The 16,171-nt window shown below is 42.2% G+C and overlaps 3 protein-coding genes across 5 annotated transcripts in view; 2 read left to right on the forward strand and 1 right to left on the reverse strand.

Annotated features, from left to right (window-relative positions):
- LOC109522726 (heparan sulfate glucosamine 3-O-sulfotransferase 6-like) overlaps positions 1-2,302 on the forward strand; it is a 29,694-nt gene extending 27,392 nt beyond the window's left edge. For all 3 annotated transcript variants that reach the window (XM_019881486.1, XM_019881487.1, XM_019881488.1), the window contains one exon: positions 100-2,302. In XM_019881486.1, the coding sequence (XP_019737045.1) occupies positions 100-718 (619 nt within the window). In that variant the 3' untranslated portion in view covers positions 719-2,302. The remainder of the gene's footprint in view (positions 1-99) is intronic.
- A 6,797-nt stretch (positions 2,303-9,099) lies between these two features.
- Positions 9,100-10,805, reverse strand: fahd1 (fumarylacetoacetate hydrolase domain containing 1). Its single transcript, XM_019881493.1, has one exon. It carries the CDS (start codon positions 10,674-10,676, stop codon positions 10,014-10,016), a length of 663 nt encoding a protein of 220 aa, XP_019737052.1. The 5' UTR covers positions 10,677-10,805; the 3' UTR covers positions 9,100-10,013.
- Positions 10,806-11,684: 879 nt separating this feature from the next.
- Positions 11,685-15,606, forward strand: LOC109522727 (hydroxyacylglutathione hydrolase, mitochondrial). Its single transcript, XM_019881490.1, has 9 exons — positions 11,685-11,821; positions 12,237-12,421; positions 13,107-13,171; positions 13,663-13,780; positions 13,855-13,963; positions 14,119-14,222; positions 14,455-14,556; positions 14,643-14,722; positions 14,803-15,606. The coding sequence occupies exons 1-9, from the start codon at positions 11,755-11,757 to the stop codon at positions 14,900-14,902; spliced, it is 930 nt and encodes a 309-aa protein (XP_019737049.1). The 5' UTR covers positions 11,685-11,754; the 3' UTR covers positions 14,903-15,606.
- Positions 15,607-16,171: the final 565 nt, after the last annotated feature.

Raw genomic sequence — 16,171 nt, forward strand, 5'->3', positions numbered from 1 at the left:
CTGTATATATATATATATATATATATATATATATATATATATATATATATATAAAATTTAAAAACGAAATAAAAAGACTGACACAGATTTTTGTTTCAGGAGCTTGATGCCTCGGACTCTGGATGGTCAGATCACCATGGAGAAAACCCCCAGCTACTTTGTCACAAAGGAGGCTCCGAGCCGCATCTGCACTTTGAACTGCCAAACCAAGCTCATCGTGGTGGTCCGGGATCCTGTGACCCGAGCTGTGTCTGACTATACTCAAACTCTATCCAAGAACCCGGGACTTCCCTCATTCCAGAGCCTGGCCCTGAGGAACGCCTCGACGGGCCTGATCGACACGTCGTGGAGCGCCGTTCGCATCGGCCTCTACGCCAAACATCTGGAGAACTGGCTTCAGTACTTCCCCTTGTCACAATTTCTTTTTGTTTGCGGCGAGAGGTTAGTGTCCAATCCCGCTGGGGAGATGGCTCGGGTTCAGGACTTCCTGGGCCTGAAGAGGGTCGTTTCCGAGAAGCATTTCTACTTCAATCAGACCAAAGGTTTTCCCTGTTTGAAAAAACCCGAAGGAAGCAGCAGACCTCGCTGTTTGGGTAAGTCAAAGGGAAGACCGCATCCTCAGATTCCTACCGCCGTCCTGCAGAAACTGAGAGACTTCTACAGACCTTACAACCGACACTTCTACCAGATGAGCGGGCAAGACTTCGGATGGGACTAACAGGGGAAGGTAGCACAGATAAAAAAGCCTGACTCTGACGTCTCAGGAACCAAATGTGACAATACAGACAGCAACCTCCAAGTGGACCAGCTTCACGACTGTCCTGTCGATGGGGACTCCAGGACTTTTCCTCAAGTCCCAAGCAGCCACGAGACACTTAAAGGGGGAGTGTGCAGTTGATAACTCAACTTGACTATATTGATAACAATTTATAAAAATAGAATTTATTAAAAAAAAAAACACTAAAGGTTTGAATGTACCCTCACTTCCCTCCCCACCTTGAGTCTCACAATATAGCCATTCATAATGCCACACGATGATAGAAGTGCAGAGGTGTGACAAATAGTCACAGAGAACGCAACAAAATAGCAGTGCTAAGCTAAGCTAAGCATTTGCAATGTAAACAAGCTGCTGATGTTAACCTCTTTGTAAGGACATTGTTAGGATAATAAAAAATAGCATCGGTTAGAAGTTTTGTTGCTTGGAATTTTCAATCAATTAAAACTCAAAAAGAGGTGATAAACGTAATGTCCAGCAGAAATCTTGGTAAGTGCATTTCTTGCGTCTGAGGTTCAGAGAGGGCTGATTTTTTTTTTTTTTTTTTTTTTAACACAGATTATTATACTATTGTTCTACTGTCAGGATTATACTGATAGTCTTCACAAATATGTCCAAAAGTTTTTGGGGAAAACGGCACACTCTCCCTTTAATAACTCGGACAGTCGGATAGAATTTTTGTGGGTTTCTAATATTTCATTGTTTTACCATCGATTTATAATTCAAAGAAAGGCCAAAAACAACAAACAAAACATTTCTCACTTGGACCTCACATGTAGCTAAAGAAGTAACAACATTCAAATACAAATGGCTTACCTTCCAACAGCCCCTACTTGATTATGCAAGCAGCTGGTTGAAGAAACAAAAAAAAAATATTTTTAATAAATCAAGCAGCGTGGCTTGTTGGAAGGCGACAGTGACTTGAGGTTTCGCTTTCATGCTTTCATCGCTCTTGTCATCACAAATCTGCTTTTGAAGGGGAAGCGTCTTCTGATGCCACCAATTGGGGGAGTTTATGTCCGTCCACCAATCATTCCCAATCGCAAAATCAAACCGAATCAACAGCAAAGAAAGGAAGAAAAAAAAACAGACGATTCACGTCGCAATAACAACTACCATGACATGCGACTGCTTTGCTGTCGTGTAAAAATTGCCAACGCTGCTGAGGTACGTCGCTGCTTGCTTGTTTGTTTGCATCATATGGAAGACGACGAGTTGAACCAAAGGGAAAACATTGCCTCCAAGTATATTTTTTGAATTGAATAAGCTGATATTTATAGTTTGTGTTGATTTACAGACAAAAGAAAGATTTTTAAAAATGTATTTATTACACAACAAGACGTGAAAAATGCCTTACTCGCTAATGATGAACCACAATCTCATTTTAGTTGACAGTATTAATTTAACTGGACTGCTCCTATTTTCACAACATTTACTGTTCAGAAGGAAATATGTTTAATGTTACAGGGTGCCAACTGTGTTTCATTTTAAATTCCGTAACCAAGTAAAGTTCTATCTTCCATGACAGCCGGCGTCTGTGGTTCATTTCAGCAAAGTTTGGCTCTGCCTCACAGAAAAGTCGCACCGGAGCGTTTCAAAGCCGCATCGGAATCGAAACCACTTGTCCAGCCTCGCAATCGCTTGGCCGCCGTGACTCACGCACTTTGTGTCTTGGGTGACACTTCCATACGGTGAAGTCGCATGTAAAGTGAAGCCTTTCTTTATCGAGATCGGGCTCTGAATTAGCAACAGAGTTGCTGTCCTTTTGTGGCATACACCACTGGGCCGCGGACCGGTACCGGTCCGTGGGTCATTTGCTTACATTCCTTATGTTTTATTTATTTCGGAATCTGAAAGGTGCTTTATTTTGAAAAATTACTGGATTCTCTGTTACATCCGTCTACAATATGTGACTCTTGACGTAGGTGAAGGTGCAGCTTCTCGGTCACGTGATAGGTTACCGCTAAAATGAAGCGCTGGAGCTAGCAAAATGAGTAAAAAAATAAACGTCTTTGGGAAGTTTGTTTGGGAAGAGGAAACGGCCCAGTTAGGAGACAGCGACTTTCAAGAAAAAGAAGGCTACTTTTAAGAGACAGTATCAGGAGTCCTACTTAAAATATGGATTTATCTCAACTGGAGATTCCCACGCACCAAGTCCACTCTTTATAATATGCGGCGATGGTGAGTCGTATTTTTCATGCACTTTTTATTTGCGGTGTATCTTATTTTGAAGACACGTTTAAACGTTAATAAGATAACGTTATTAAAACGTGAATAAAAAAAGACACATAAAAACGTTAAAAATATAACCAGAGAGCGTTGCGGCCAGGTCGGACGTTCCTCGTGTCATGTTTATTATGTTTAGAAAATACCACAATTTTCATGCAGGTAATATGATATTATTTGGTTGTATTTATCCGTCCCTGAAAATATTGTCTGACATTAAACCGGTCCGTGGGGCAAAAAAGGTTGGGGACCGCTGGCATACACTACTGTCCTGTACCCAAGCAACAAGGCAAATGAAAAGAACAAAACAGATGGCAGGGCTACCAACACAGTTGAATACGTCAAGCCTCTTGGGGGCTTCGCTTAAAACAGTCATGATATCTTCAGCATTTGAAGGGTTTTTATGAGACATTTCAAGGCCCCCTGGAAGTCAATCGCCAATGTCTGAGTGTCTTGATGAAGAAGTTTCCAATATTGCAGAAGTTCACGCTGATGCATGGCTTGGCCTGTGCCTATTCCCCCCCTACTTTGCACGCAAACACGCCCACACGTTTTGGCCATCGTCCCGGGTCTCTGCACGCCCTCTCAAATTGCAGTCGGCATTTCTGTCACATTCGCCCTCTGTTTTATGAGTCTGGCATCAGTTTTGGAGTGGGCCCCCACCAAAATTCATAAGCGGTTGGTCGAGCCCCCGCGCGCTCTGTGCCAAGGCTGACTATGTTAGGATCAATGGAGTCCCATTAAAACCACATGACTTTTAGCGTGATTTGTGGTTGTCACTAAATCCTGGTAATGATGTGAGAAATGCAATTGGGGTGACCCATGAGAGCAGCTGCTGGAATGACGGAGGCGCTCGAACGCATTGTTCTAAGACCCGTTTTGAAGGTGTCTGCGCACAAAAGCAACAGCATGGCATCAAGTGCGACTTTTCTTTTGCTTTTCTCTTGGTAGCGTGCGTGGTTGACGACGAGGCGCTCTAAAGTTGGCTGCAATTTGGAGTACCACATAGTTGTCAGTCTTTGCGTGTTTTTTTAGCAGTTCTCTTCAAAGGTGTATGTCTTAAGAAACAAATCTCTGAATTCACTTTCCAGGTTTTTTTTTTTTTATAATTTTATGTCACTTTGACAAGTGAAAAACAAATTACTATACGGTCTCACAAAGCTCCCTTTTCATTGGGAGTGGATAATTTGTTAAACTTTTTTAGCTGGAATGCAGCTTCCAAGGCTTTTTCATGCCACAGTTTAAATGCATACCACCAATTCCTCCCAATGTGGATTTATTTGCATGAGTGGAAATTGGGCCTCTGTGGCTATTTGAGATCAGGCGTGATGAGGGAATCTTTTTTTTTTTGTCATGACTCCTCTTTGAGAAAGATGGAGAGGAGGAAACACCCAGTTGAAAAAAAAGTTTATTTCTTCAAAGCAGCTAAAAAAAATGAAGTACGATTAGAAAGTAAAAAAAGGAGGCGGTTTCTCTTGCGAGGAGCCACAAATGAAGCAGCTTGTGGGACTCATTTTCCACCCTGTACCGCAGTCTCCTTGAATTGAGGGAAGAAACGCAGAAGATTTTTTTTTCTCTCGTCTGTGGTTTTCGGGCCTCGCGGAATCTCAAGTAGTGACTCCCATCTTTAATTGACGAGAAAGCCATTTGGCTCGGAGAAAGTCTACATGCTCGAAACAAATGACGGCATGTTGAAAACTTATGGAAGCTCGAGTTTGCCTTATACGAACGGGGATTTTTAACGAGATTGTTTGTCTGGACACGTTTCATTGCACGCTTGTTTATGTAAGTTCAGGGGTTCCTCGGTTTTGGATGGATGGCTCTACGTTCGGAATGGGCAAAAAGGAGAGCTGGACTTCGTTTGAACACAGCTTTTTTATTTTCCAACGTCTGCTCCGTAACTCTCGAACGAACACCCCCTCCTTCCGGTAACGAAAATACTTCCTACTTTTCTTCGCCAATCAGATGCAAGCAACATAAGAATATTTCAGAAATTATTAAACAGAATGTAAGTTGAGGGGTTCGTTGTTTTTCAGTGGATGGCTCTTCTTTACGAATGACAGATGGAGAGATGGAATCCTTTAATGCAGTTTATTAAAAAGGAGAAAGAAAAAAGAAACGTCTGCACCTCTGAACGGATGAACGAGAACACCCCCCCCCTTTCAGTCACGAAAGCACTTCCCGCTTCTCCTTAGCCAATCAGACGCAAGCAACATAAGAATGTTTCAACAATTATAAAACAGAATATAATTTAGATAACTATAACATAAAAGAATATAATGCTCAAATATAAAATGAAAATAATTAATAATTTAACATAAGCTTACACAGAATATAATTTAGATAACGGTAACATAAAAGAATATAATGATCAAATATAAAATGATAATAATTAACAATTTAACAAAAGTTTACATTTATATTTTTAAAAAAAGACGCTTTGACTGAAGTTGAGCGAGATGTGTGCCCTTTTATAAGCAACAAAGCGCCGTTGCTCAAACGGACGGAAAACTCTTCACACGTGAGGCTTTCGAAAAGTGAAAATAGACCTCGCGTCGAAGCGTGGGAGCTCTTTGGGAAGTGGCTTTTGAGGAGGAAATCGCAAGAACATTTTTAACCGTTACACGTGTTCCGTGATGCACGGCACGGTTGACTTGTCTTCTCCACCTGGGCTCTTCCAACACAATGTGCGCAGCCGATCATTGTCAATGGAAGAGCGCTGCACCTGGCTTTTCATGCGTGGCTTGCTTTTCATTCGCCGCAGAACCCTTGCATAATTCTACAGCCTTAGCTTGGCCCATTTAAAAAAAAGGATCTTAACTCGGCACGGTTTTAATATAAATGACAATAATCAGCCGCTTGTTCGTGCAAAGTGTGGAGGTTTCATGCGTTTGCTCGACTTTACGACGTATAGCATGTTGTGCAGCAAGTCGAGTGTGTGATTGCTTTCATGCATCCTCAGTGACTCACTTCCTCCGACCCCCCCCCACCCCCTCTTTCAACTTCACCGCAGCAAAGTCTGCTGACATTCAGCGCAGCACGCAACGCACAAAATGCTCATTTTCTCAACGCGCGCACGCACGCAGTTAAGGGCAGAGCGGTGCAAGATCACTTCCAACTTTCTTCTCAGATTTTTTTTTAAATAAAATGCAGCCGTTGTGATGGGAAAAGACCAGCATGAATTAATTGTATGAACCTTGCCATTTCTCCCCATAACAGTGTAATGCAATCATATATAGCACAGGTGTCAAACTCAAGGCCCGGGGGCCAGATCCGTCCCGCCAGATCATTTTATGCGGCCCGCGAAGGCAAATCATGTGTGTCAACTTGCTAAAATTTGTAGCGAAATGTCAAATTGGCATGTGTAATAAATAACGTGTCAGTACTTTAATAAGAATGTTGTTACTGTACTCTGTTTACACTCACTTGAACAATAATTGAACAAACTATTATAATTGACTTGAGTGATTTCAATAGGAGCAATCTATTCATTTGTTGTGTACAAGTCATAAATTTGTGGCTTCACTGTCATAATGGCCCTCCGAGGGAAGACGCAACTACAAATTGGCCCGCTACTAAAATGAGTTTGACACCCTTGATTTATAGCAACAAACTGTACTAGGGCTGGATCATATGGCTGAAAAGTATATTGCCATAAACCCTTCTACTTTCTTCTCTGCTAATAACTTTAATTTCCTTGGTTAAGTCTTAAGTACACTTGAAGAACAATTCAGATTCAGATTCAGAAAACTTTATTTATCCCCGTGGGGCAATTAGAGTTGTGTGAGAGCAATGTAGAAATGCTATTAAAAAATAGGTTTATAGATACACACAAGGGAGACTTAAATCACTTTTCCACTGCTGGAGCTGGTGTTGTGGCAGAAAGTCTTTGTTTAGCGCATATTCCCCCCGCTGCCTTTTCTGGCCTCACTTTCCACCTGGCGTGATGTCACCGCGCAGTGACATCATGTCGGACTGCAAGGCTCGACCTCGAGTCCGATGCCACTTCACAGCTTTCTGCATGCGCCAAACACTGTAGCACAGCAAGCTGGGCGAAGCTTTTGAAGTCATATTGTTGCTGCGGTTTTGTTTCATGTGTTTGTTCACACCGTGACCCACCATGAAGGTGATGAATCCAATTCTCATAAATGATCAACCCCTACATATATACAGTTGACCTCTTATATTTTTTTTCGGCTCAGCGTTCGTGGATTCACTTATTTACGTATTTTATTAATCACATTTTTCAAACGGTGCCAATTTTTTTTCTTGCAAAACATTTACTGGCTGTTCATTCCCATTTTTTCATGAATAATTTAGGTTAAAAACATTTTTACTGAACAGCGTGTTTCCACTGCATAACCTTAACAGGCGAACTCAATTTCACCTTGTCTGAACTTTTTTGTGACTCTTCCAGTCTTACACTGTATAATCTTCATTGACCCAGTGAGATCAAGATGTCAATCCCAAGGGTGACCTGGCCAAGAGGCCAGCAGCACACGTCATGAAAAACATTAAAAAGTCAACATAAGTGATACGTTTGAATACATATTTTTGCGAGTGCGTGGTTTCCAGTAAGAAAGCGCTGAAACTTTTTAGCATAAGTAACAAATCATAAACACACAGGCACTATTCAGTGGTCTCGTGCTGTTTGTCACTCAGCGTGGATCAAAAGGCTCCGTTGGGTGTAACTGGTTCTGAGAGCTTCAGTTCCAGGCTGTAAAGAGTTCCAGACTGTGTGGCCAGCAAGACGACTTCTGACGTGAGGACAAAAAGATGAGCATTTGCGTTTGAGGAGACTTGAGCTTTGTCTTTTCTGTGTTTAAAACTAATTTCAAACTCCTCAGAGGAGAATGGGCCACATTAAAAGCAACTTGTAAAAACACAAAAGCCTGAGTGAGAAAGCATGAACGGCAATAAATCATGGTGTCCTCTGCATAATAGCGTTGAAATGCATTTGACACATTCACACGCAGCCTGTTGATGCAAATTCAAAATAAAAAGGGTCCCAGGCAGAAGCCTTGGGGTACTCCTTTGGTAACATGCACGACCGAAAAGTGAATTCCGTGACATGCACACACTGTATTCTTTTTGTCTCTCTTTTGCACTAAAGTGAGTGGTCACTTTCCTGTGAGAGTGTCCGATTGGACACCTCCAAATTGGATGTGCTTGCAGGGAAGTGGATGCTGAGCTTTGGGCGTCATCAGCAGGTTCCATCAAAGACACTGGAAGAGTCACACAGAGGCCTAAAAGCGAACGTCCTTGGAAAGATCCCTGACTCAAACACCTGTTGTGAATTTTGCGCTTCGGCTGCTTTTTAGAGCACAGTAAGTTGCGCAACAAGTCCCGGGTACTGAAATATTCAACAGTTGCACATTTGACAGACTGGAGGTCAAATCAAGGTCTCATGTGAAGGCTATAGTTCATTTTTAGATTCATCCAGAAATTTTCTGCCGAAGCTGAATCGTACATTTTCTTCAGAAGTGCACTGCCTGCCAGCCTCCGCACACTAGTGACTTGTGCGTGGCGTGACACGCCCTCCAGGTGAGTGACGGCAGAGCGCACGCACTCACATTACAGCCGCGCCGCTTCTGATTGATCCTGAAAGCAGAGAGGCCTGTGGGAACGCACTGTAACCCAACCCGGAGCAGATGTGCATCAATGGGGACATCTGAAGAGTCCAAATCTGCAAGCATTACCCAGCAACACAATCATTTGTTTTTTTCCCCCCTCAAGCAGACAACACGGCTGGAATGGAAAATGAATCTCACAGTGTATCTATCTTGTCCTGAAGCAGAAAGCTGGTGTTGGAGCGTGACTCCATCCAAATGCTGGCGGGGGGGAAACGTGTCCCGACTGATCCAAATGAGCGGTGTAATGTGGTCCGAGTTTTAGAAGGAACCACAGACGGACGCTGCCAAACCAAGTCCTACGCAAATACCAAAGTGAACTCCATCGGCCCTCCATTTTGAGGTCATTTTGGCGCCATTCTCAGAGGTATTGAGGTGACGCACGTCATGGTGGCAACAAACAGCAGTTTCGCATCACAACAAGCAACATTGTGACAACGGGTGAACAATTCTTCAAAAACAAAACTTCCGGATAAAGTTTACTGTCAAACTAAGTGTAAAACTAAGAGAATTACAAGTTGTGCATCTCAAACAACATTGTCTTACAAATGCCCTGCTAGCTTCATGCTAACACATTAAGTCAACCACCAAAGATGTGCTAACATAAGCATCAATAGTTGTAGACGGATACAAAACATCTTCCTTTCGTTCCCTATGAGACTTCCAAACCTCTCAGGCTGTCAGTTACAGGTTTATTTATGCTTCCATAAGCAAACAAAGTGAAGCAGCATTGGGTTTCTACATGCTCCTCAAGTGCAGAACAAACTTCTCCAACAACTGAGGTGTGGTCAAACTTGATGCCATGTTTAAATCTGGCCTGAAAACGAATTTAAAAAATAATATTTGTGGTTTTTGCGATTGTAACTTGATCTTGTGATGTCGTTTCACCGTTTTATTGTACTGCAGCTTCCTCCAACATTCTAAAAAACATACGCGGTAAGTTCATTGAAACCACCAGTGATGGCACATTACGATTTTCCTGGAATGTTGTGCAAGTGATGATTTAAAATTATAAACGTGCAGAGAATTAAAGTGTTTCCTATCGATATTCATTGGCCTTGTTAAAATATTTGTTGATGAACGAAAGACACAATTATTTTTTTCTTGCCTCAAACAGTATTTTAAATTGGAAAAACCTTCAAATATCAGTTCCTGACATTTCATGGTAACAATGTTAGCGCCAAAAAAGCAAGCAAGTTGTTTTCCTTGCCTTGTCTGATTAACTTTCCAAACCCAATTTACACAATTTATTGTCGACAGTCTTATAAAAGGGGTCTATCACTGCTATCTGCTGGACAAAATTGGCATTTGCCCGAATCATGAAATTCGCCCTTCATTCATCATTTTATTTCCTCCCTGCTGTGTTTTTATTCAGTCCACCATTAGTGATCTTTCCTCTCAACTGTGAAGGTCATCGTGACGAGTCCATCGATGCCCGCCTGCAGCTCGTCCTGCTCCTGCACGGCCGACACCCCCTTGGGCGTCCCGGTGAGGATCAGGTCGCCCTCCTCCAAGGTGATGAAGTCGCTGATGTAGCTGACGAGGTACGGGATGGAGAAGATCATGTCGGAGGTGCAGCCACTCTGTCTCAGTTGCGAGTTGACCTTCAGCCACAACTTGACGTTGCCCGGCTCGGGGACGCGCTCCTTGGGGATGAACTCGCTCACAGGGCAGGAGGTGTCGAAGGCCTTGGCCAGCGTCCAGGGAAGACCTTTGGACTTGCACTCATCCTGCACGTCCCGGGCCGTCATGTCCAAGCACAGCGCGTAGCCGGCGACGTGTTCCATAGCGGCGGACTGTGGGATGGCCGCGCCCCCCTTGCCGATCACGACGCCGAGCTCCACCTCGTGGTGCAGGTTGCTGGAGTAGAAGGGCAACACGATGGGCGAGCCCTCCCGGACGTAGGCGGAAGGCGGCTTCAAGAACAGTACCGGCTCCGTGGGAACTGCGTTTTTCAGCTCTTTGGCGTGCTCCGCGTAGTTTCTGCCCACGCAAATTATCTTCCTCCCCCATTCCCAAAATCGGGATATATTTCTTGTCGACATTTCTGATGTAATACAGAGACTGCTGCAGCTTCCAAGCAGTGTGCACGAGTCGAAGTAAACTTTGACCGACAGACTGTGGAGTTTAACGGAGAGGTACGGCGAGTCGTAAGGGACAACTGTCGACGAATGATTTTTTTTTTTTTTAAGGAACGAACCATGAAACACAGAATTATTATTATGTTTTATTTACATTTTATTGCTCAAATAAAATAAAATAAACGCATTTAACACTCCACCAAATGTACCCACTCACATGTATTTGAATACGACCTACAACCACCTTAAAACTACGATGATGTTGTACAGCTTTCAAAGACCTTTTATTATTATGTTTTATTTACATTTTATTGCTAAAACTACGATGATGTTGTACAGCTTTCAAAGACCTTACAAGGGTCTGCACGGTCGGATCGGTTGGCACGTCCGCCCTTCCTGTGTGGAGTTTGCATGTTCTCCCCGTGCCTGCGTGGGTTTTCTCCGGGTACTCCAGTTGCCTCCCACATTCCAAATACATGCACGGCAGGTTGATGGAACACTCTCCATTGTCCTTAGGTGTGATTGATTGTGAGTGCGAATGGTTGTTCGTCTATGTGTGCCATGAAATTGTCTGGCAACCAGTTCAGGGTGTACCAGGTCTTCTGCCGTTGGGCAACCAGTTCAGGGTGTACCCCGTCTACTGCCCGAGGACGGCTGGGATTGGGTCCAGCATGGCTACAACCCTTGTGAGGATAAACGGATTAGAAAATGGTGGAAATTATTTACATTAATTGATGTAAATTTTGACTGACGATGTTCTGTGTCACCTCAGCTACGACGAGCCTTAATGGACTTTCTGTAAACCAACTTGACATAACACAAATTAATAACTAAATTTAATATTCGAATAATCATTTGATAAAATAATAAAGGAAGGGAATAATGGAATGGATCATTTTGTTAATGAAATCCAAAGCGTTTAACCTGTCCCCTATCCACTCCCCCGTATTTGATTGGTAGAGCCTGCGAGGTTAGTGGTGACGAAGGCGGAACTAAACGACAACCAAACTTTGCTTCCCACTCGTTGATTTTCGCATTTGTAATGTTACTCAAGTCACTCGTAGGGAGTGCCTGCACTCTACTAGGAGTTTCCACAGCCTTAAAACTCGGTAGGTTTATACTTCATATATAACTTCTCGCCTCCGACAATTTTGTGGGTTTTATCGTCTTCCACTGTTGTTACGTTGCGACACATTATTTCGCTTTATGACACAAGAAGAACACGGGCTCCTACATGAACTCAGCTGCTCTCCTGACAGCAAACATGATACTGTATCTTACATAATATCTATCTATCTATCTATCTATCTATCTCTCTTACATAACATCTATCTATCTATCTATCTATGTATCTATCTCTTGATATAGTAATTGTTGTTGAAAATGAAGTGTCAAATATGAGCATATATTAATTGTTGTTGAAAATGAAGTGTCAAATATGAGCAAAAAACAGCGTGCGCGTCACGTGAACACACGTTACAGGTTAACTTAATGTCAGTGATTGACTCTTGTGTTGTCCCGAAGCGCCTGTGGAAGTCAAGGCCCAAGCAGCGGCTCTCCTGCACAGCACCGTGAGGAAAACATCAGTGGTGGACCAAGCCAACATGAGGGTTGAACTCTTGCCTGCTCTCAGTGATAACTACATGTACTTGCTCATCGACACGGACACCAAAGAAGCAGCAATAGTGGACCCGGTGGAACCTGTCAAGGTCTGTCCTACTTTGGAGTTGCGTTCAAAACTTGGTCAGGGTCAACAAGGCCTTCTCTGCTCACCGACAGTCATGGAAATAATGTTAAACCACCTTGGTTTCCACAATTTATTGTTCATTCCTGCTCCCACGAAAGGTGTGTCATGTTATTAAAAGTGTTTTTTTTTTCAGTACCATACCAATGCAATAACTATTGATATCATAAGTAAGGAGTGTCTGGTTATTTTCAAGTAAACCTTTGCATTTATCGATCGTAGTTATGGTTTCTCTGATGAAGATAGTGGGCCTACTATAAACAGAACTGTCTTTGAATTGCATAATGTATATGAGGGGAAAAATGTGAAAACTTTATACAAATTGAAGGAAGTGATACAATCTGCGTTTTAAACACCCGCAATTCTGTCTTATGCACCCGAAAAACAAAAAAACAGACCACTGTACTGAGATACACGAGCCCTTGTTTTGCTAATTGGTCTAGTTTGTGAAATATAAAAATATTCCTTGTTGTGCTTTACTTAGCCCCCAAATCCTCAAACTTTTATCCCTTCACAATTGTAAAATCTAAATGTAAAAAAAATCTTAAAGATTGTACATTTTATTTACTTTGTAAATTAGAGAGGTTGCGCAAAGTTGTTTAGCTAGTCAGATAGTATTTAAAAAAAATATTTTATGTTTTTAATTGCAGGTTGTGGAGGCAGTCAGAAAACATGGCGTCAGGCTCACAACAGTTCTGACCACTCATCACCACTGGTAAGCTGCACACGAAAAACACTGAAGGGAACCGTTAATCGCTAATATTGAAAGTATTATAAACAATACAATAATGCTTCCAATAATTCAGCATTAAATATGATTTTTAGGCATAAAACTTTTGCCTTGATTTTGATGAACACTGACACCAGTCAACAAATTTGCACAATTTTTTTCATCAGAGATGTAAGTGAACATCTAGATGGATTTTTTGTGCTGATTCCGATTCAGCCCTTATTTATTTTTTTTTCCTCGAGCACATCAGGTGTGTAATGTAGTCAAAGATTTAGTAATATTTATGACTTAGAAGTTAGGTTTGGCAACAAGTGTTATTTTTTTCTGAAATGCCAAAGCTATAAATGACAACGCATGGTAAAATTTGTATTACACTAGCTTTTATGGGTCAAACTTAATAAAACAATAGTGAAAACATCTCAAACCCTCATGTGCTAGAAAAACAGTAAAGGCATTTTGAGCACTACTGTTTTCAGGGATCACGCTGGTGGGAATGAGAAGATGGTAAAGCTCATGCCCGGCCTGAAAGTATACGGAGGAGACGACCGCGTCGATGCCATAACGAAGAAAGTCTCGCACGGCAACAATTTAAAAGTAAACACATCAAGGTGTAACCAGAATGACTGCCAATACAGTATTGGCATCCGTGACATGCTCCTTTTTCTCAGGTTGGCTCGCTTAACGTCAAATGTCTGTTCACGCCGTGCCACACAACTGGCCACATCTGCTACTACGTCACCAAAGATGACAGCTCTGAGCCTCCAGCAGCTTTCACAGGTATGACGACACACCGTTAGCCCGATTAAGAGCTGCGTCACTTGTCTCTCTTACATGAGCAATCGGTTTGATGAAGTTCCTTGAAAAAGTCAGCAGAAGCTTTCCAAGTGCGATATTACTGCCTTATTGTTTTTTTGTTTTGTTTTTGCATGTAGGGGACACATTATTTGTTGCCGGCTGTGGGAAATTCTTTGAGGGCACCGCCGAGCAGATGTACAAAGCCTTGATTGAAATTCTGGGACGCCTGCCTGCTGAAACGGTGCCTATCAAACACTGCGGTCTTTATAGCGTATTTAAGGATTGTTTTAGTTAAACACCAAAATGTTCAACCAATGCACATCATTAAAGACTGCAAGCTTAATGCTGTCCTATAATGCAAAACGGCATTAAATTAGCATAGCCGTTACAGTAATGATAAACCTTCAACCGCTACTTTGACATGCACCAAGCAGCAACACATAACAATTTTTTTTTTGTTGTTGTTCCTCTAGCGAGTCTACTGTGGTCATGAGTACACTGTCAGCAACCTGAAATTTGCACGCCACGTTGAGCCAGACAATGAAGTCATTCAAAAGAAGCTAGCATGGGCAAAGGTATTTATTTGCCTGTCACATTCAAGCAGTCATCGCATCTATCACATCCACACGATCACCGATGAAAGTTGTGCTTATTCCCGTAGGAGCAATGCAGCAATGGCGAGCCGACAATCCCATCCACTTTGGCGGATGAATTTACCTTTAACCCATTTATGAGAGTCAAGTATGTCCCACCAAGTCTTTGGTAGTTTCACACACAACAAGTGTGGTTGCAACTTCAGCAACTTTGTATGCTCAATACAGAGAGAAGTCCGTACAAGATCACGTGAAGCAGACCGATCCAATCGAAGCCATGAGGTTTCTCCGTAAAGAGAAGGACGCCTTCCGAGTGCCTAAGGAGTGATGATGCACGGTGGACTTAAAACCGCTGATGGCACTGCAATATGATTATCCGTACTCCACGAACTGTCTGCATGAAACAACAGGATCGACTTCATCTTCTTCCTCAGTGCTCATACTTTATGTTAATTATTTTGAGGCCCAATTTAGCTCTGAAATGAGCAGTCAAGTTGTGTTTGGCATCTGCCTGGGATTGTTTTCACTAATATGAGGTATTGAACGACTACTTTCATTAAATAAGAACAAATAGTTTTTGAGTATTTTTAGGTGTGTTTTGTAAAAAGTTTCAAAAACACATTAAGCTGTTCGAAGTTATGCTTTATTTCCAAGATGGGATTTTTCTGCTTAACAACCAATCGTTAATAATGGGAAGTTGTTCATCTGGTTACGCATTCTCTGAACAATGCGTTCTTTACTCATTGTGTCAACATGAAAGGTTAGATGTGGTTGAGTACAAAAGTTTGCATGCAAAAATACAAGTACATACAGTATATTTTTCATTATTTCCTTAAGCAACAAGACCAAACCAGAATGCAAATAGTAATAGGGGGGCGTGATTTGAATTGTACACTTTAAGGCCGTTTGTTTATCATCATGCAGTTGAATATGTACAGCAAATCTTTATCTGAAAAGCTAATTTATATGTACGTGTTAATTTAGCGGAATGTTGATGAATGTTTCTGGCTCGATTAAAATGTCTTGATACTGGTTGTGTCGTCATCGTGATAACTTGGACAAAGCGGAAGTGTCAATTAAAAACAACAGGTAACTACAGGACATGCCCACCCAGTCCGCATACGAGATCACACTATTAATGCAAACAGCGGCTGCCTGGTTATGCTCTTGCTCCTTGCCTATAAGGCCTCGCCCATTTCTTGATTGCTTGACGTTCTCCACCTTTACGCCTGTGATAAACTTCTTTCAGTACATCATCTTGGATTTGTTAGCCTGACCGTATGTAACTACTGCGCCACCCGCGGCCATCTTGCGTTGCCATTCGTTAAGGTCGTCTGATTTGAATATTGTTTTGTCGACGTTTTTGCGATATTTTCCGTCTATAGGGCGAAAATGCAACATTGTGTCGCGTATGGTTGTACCAATACAACAACGTCCGTTGGGAATCCATAAGGGTGAAAGTGATCTTCATCCTGGTGGACAACTACATGTACAGTACCTTGGTGATTGAGCAGTGAGTGCAGTAAATAGGCTTCAGCAGTTGCGAGGTAAGTAACGTTTTTGCATTCATTAGTGTTGAAAGGTGATAATTTCTGGC

This window comes from Hippocampus comes, unplaced genomic scaffold (assembly GCF_001891065.2).
Source record: "Hippocampus comes isolate QL1 unplaced genomic scaffold, H_comes_QL1_v1.1 scaffold458, whole genome shotgun sequence".
Lineage (NCBI taxonomy): Eukaryota > Metazoa > Chordata > Actinopteri > Syngnathiformes > Syngnathidae > Hippocampus > Hippocampus comes.

Bases quoted from the DNA above. Each gene is read 5' to 3' on its own strand.
- fahd1 (XM_019881493.1), bottom strand. From the start codon at position 10,676: ATGTCGACAAGAAATATATCCCGATTTTGGGAATGGGGGAGGAAGATA.
- LOC109522727 (XM_019881490.1), top strand. From the start codon at position 11,755: ATGTTACTCAAGTCACTCGTAGGGAGTGCCTGCACTCTACTAGGAGTT. The intron at 12,422-13,106 runs GTCTGTCCTACT...TTTTAATTGCAG, and splicing joins ACCCGGTGGAACCTGTCAAG to GTTGTGGAGGCAGTCAGAAA. The intron at 14,723-14,802 runs GTATGTCCCACC...TGCTCAATACAG, and splicing joins AACCCATTTATGAGAGTCAA to AGAGAAGTCCGTACAAGATC.